The 3,108-nt window shown below is 44.7% G+C and overlaps 1 protein-coding gene across 1 annotated transcript; it reads left to right on the forward strand.

Annotated features, from left to right (window-relative positions):
• Window positions 1-319: 319 nt before the first annotated feature.
• Window positions 320-1,081, forward strand: LOC120908296 (the record flags this gene model as incomplete). Its single annotated transcript, XM_040319210.1, has 1 exon — window positions 320-1,081. A coding segment is annotated over exon 1 (762 nt), but the record flags the coding sequence as incomplete, so codon positions are not given.
• Between the last annotated feature and the right edge of the window lie 2,027 nt (window positions 1,082-3,108).

Raw genomic sequence — 3,108 nt, forward strand, 5'->3', positions numbered from 1 at the left:
GGAGAGTGTATAGAGACTGTGAAGGATTGCGCTAGAAAGGAAAGTGTGTGCGTGAACACTGCGCTGAGTACAAGCATCTAATAGCTGAGGCAAGATTGAGTGAACGTGCGTTAAATTTGAGTCTTTGCAATAGTGTATTTGAGAGGTTGTTGCAATAGTGTGTTTGAGAGGTTGTTGACTCGTTCTGGATTGCGACAGTGTTAGATACGGTGCGCGTAAGGCTTAGAATTTTGAGAAGAATATTTTTTGGTGTGTGATTAATTTAACGAATCGGAACATTGTTGCTTACAGTTTGTTAAAAACCTTGGAAGAAGTCAACATGACGCTTAAGGCTCAAGCGATTAAGCAACTGAAGCGTACGTATGATGATCGGTTACGTGCGATTGATGCGTTTGTGCAGTTTAAGGAGGGTTACAATGCGACAACGCATTATACTCAGTTAGCGAGTCAATTGCAGGCGTTAGAAGAAGCTAAGCGAGAGTTTGAAAGTGTGAGGGACAAGGTATTGCTGGAGCTGGACGATTATGATGAACAATTAATTAACGAAGAACGAAACCAGTTTTACGAACAGTATCACAGTGTAAAGGGTTTTCTCCGTAACAAACGAGGTGTAGATGAAGGGGAACGTCCATTTTCCAACAGTACGATGGCGGTGTCAATGAACTCGAGTGCGAGAGTAAGGCTACCTAAGATTGAGTTACCAACGTTTGATGGCGACATAACTCAATGGGTAACCTTTAAGGATCGATTTGTATCGATGGTGCATGACGTGGCAGAAATATCGGTGATGAAGCTGCAGTATTTGCTAGCCTCGCTGAAGGGCGACGCATTGGCATCTTTCGAACACGTCCAGCTCGTCGCAGAAAATTATGATACAACATGGAAGGCGCTGCTGGAACGCTATGATGATAGCAAGATTCTTCGTCGGGAATATTTCAAGGCGCTGTACCGGCTGGAGCCCATGACCGCTGCTTCCGCAGAGGAACTTACTCGAGTGGTAAACGAATGTAAACGTTTAGTGAGAGGCATGGAAAGGTTGAAGGAACCCATTAATCAGTGGGACACCCCGCTCACCAGCATGGTAAGATGGAAATTACATTCAAAATTACTAATAGCGTGGGAACAATTTTCAGCCGACGAGAAAACCGATACGTACGAAATGATGATGAACTTTTGTGAACGACAAATCAAGATGTTGACCAGCACGGCCCTTCACCATGGTAACTCGATCCTCACGAAGCCAGTCACCCAAGGCAGCAGCTTCCAACGTCAAGCGGTTCATCGAGGCTGGACACCGCGGACAGCAGAGAAGACAGTGAAAAGGGCACCTGGTACATGGATGACATGTGCTGCACAAATGACACCGCAAGATCCTTCGAAATGTGTGTATTGCCAAAACAATCATCAGTTAGCAAGCTGCACAGCGTTTGAAGGTTTATCTGTCGTCGAAAGATTGCGAATTGTACAAGAAGGCAGGGTTTGTTACAAATGCCTGAGGCGAGGGCATGGTGCACGTTGGTGTAAGGTGAGAGGTAATTGTAACAAGTGTGAAGGCCGACATCATATGTTGATATGTATGAAAGAAGTACCATCAGACGCGCAAGTAGCTATTCCTATGGTGCAACCAGCATCGGTAGAAAATCAGCCACAAACTGGGACGATAACTGCTACCACTTACGGAATTGTAAGGAAAACTGGTATGGTGTGGTTATCTACAGCGATCATTTGGGTCAGTGGACAGGATGGGCAAGAGTTTCCTGCTAGAGCACTTTTGGACCAAGGGTCGCAAGCAAACTTCATTTCTGAGCGATTAGTGCAGCAGCTGCAGTTACGAAAAGACGCTTAGAAAAACCATTGCATGGTATAGGATCGGTCTCTCTAACGACAGCCAGTATGGTGACAGCAAACATAAGATCACGAGTAACACCTTTTACGGCATGTTTAGATTACTTAGTACTACCTAAGGTAATCACGGATTTTCCACCTCGGCGTGTGGATGTTAAGGATTGGAATATTCCAGAAGCACTGTTACTTGCAGATCCATTGTTCTCAGAGCCAGACAGTATAGATATATTAATTGGTGCTGAAATATTCGTTGAACTATTGGAGCAAGGCCAGTTGCGCTTAGCGCCTCATTTGCCCATGTTATTAAACACAAAGTTTGGTTGGGTCGTATGTGGCAGGGAGCAGAGCAAGGATAAGGAAACCAATATCCAAGTAATTGCGTGTGGAATGTTTGATGAGGGAATGAAAAAGACAATGGACCGATTGGTGATGTTGTCAGATGAATTTAATGTGGATAACGAAGATGTGTCAACATTAGGGCTGATTTGTATCCCTCGGACGGATCAATTTCGTGTACAAATCCCAGCACTAGATGCTGAAAAACCCATCACAAAGAGAGCGGTTATGAGCGATGTGGCAAGGATTTATGATCCGTTAGGCTTTCTAGATCCGATCAAAATGACAGCAAAACTACTATTACAAAGGATCTGGGCTATGAAGAATAATAGTGGAAAGAACTGGTCGTGGGATGAACTGCTACCAGAAGCGATGCAAATAGAATGGAAGGCTTTCGTAAACCAACTTAATAGATTGGAACAGATTCGTATTCCAAGAAGGTTACTTATGGATGGCGAATGGCAGTATCATATATTTTGTGATGCGTCTGAGAGGGGTTACGGTGCAACGGTGTACGTGAGAAACGCGGAGGCAAGGAGAGGGATTGAGGTAGCGCTACTAATGTCAAAATCGAAGGTGGCGTCATTGTCGAAAAGGCTTACCATTGCTAGGTTGGAATTGTGTGGAGCATTGTTGGCTAGTAGATTGTATCAAACAATGAGGAGAGCAAATATGGCTAAGGGAGTTTGCTATTTGTGGACTGATTCCATGACAGGTTGGCACTGGATAAACGCACCACATAATCACTGGAAAACGTTCGTAGCTAATCGGGTAGCAAAGATTCAGAAGTTAACAGAAGGCTGTTACTGGCGACATGTACCAGGCGTTATGAATCCAGCAGACCTCGTATCACGAGGCTGTGAGCCAGATAGTTTCTCGGAGAATACCTTATGGTGGTCGGGGCCACAGTGGTTGAGAGAAGGAGTG

The sequence above is a fragment of the Anopheles arabiensis genome, unplaced genomic scaffold (genome assembly GCF_016920715.1).
Source record: "Anopheles arabiensis isolate DONGOLA unplaced genomic scaffold, AaraD3 Autosomal_pericentromeric_contig0013, whole genome shotgun sequence".
Taxonomy (NCBI): domain Eukaryota; kingdom Metazoa; phylum Arthropoda; class Insecta; order Diptera; family Culicidae; genus Anopheles; species Anopheles arabiensis.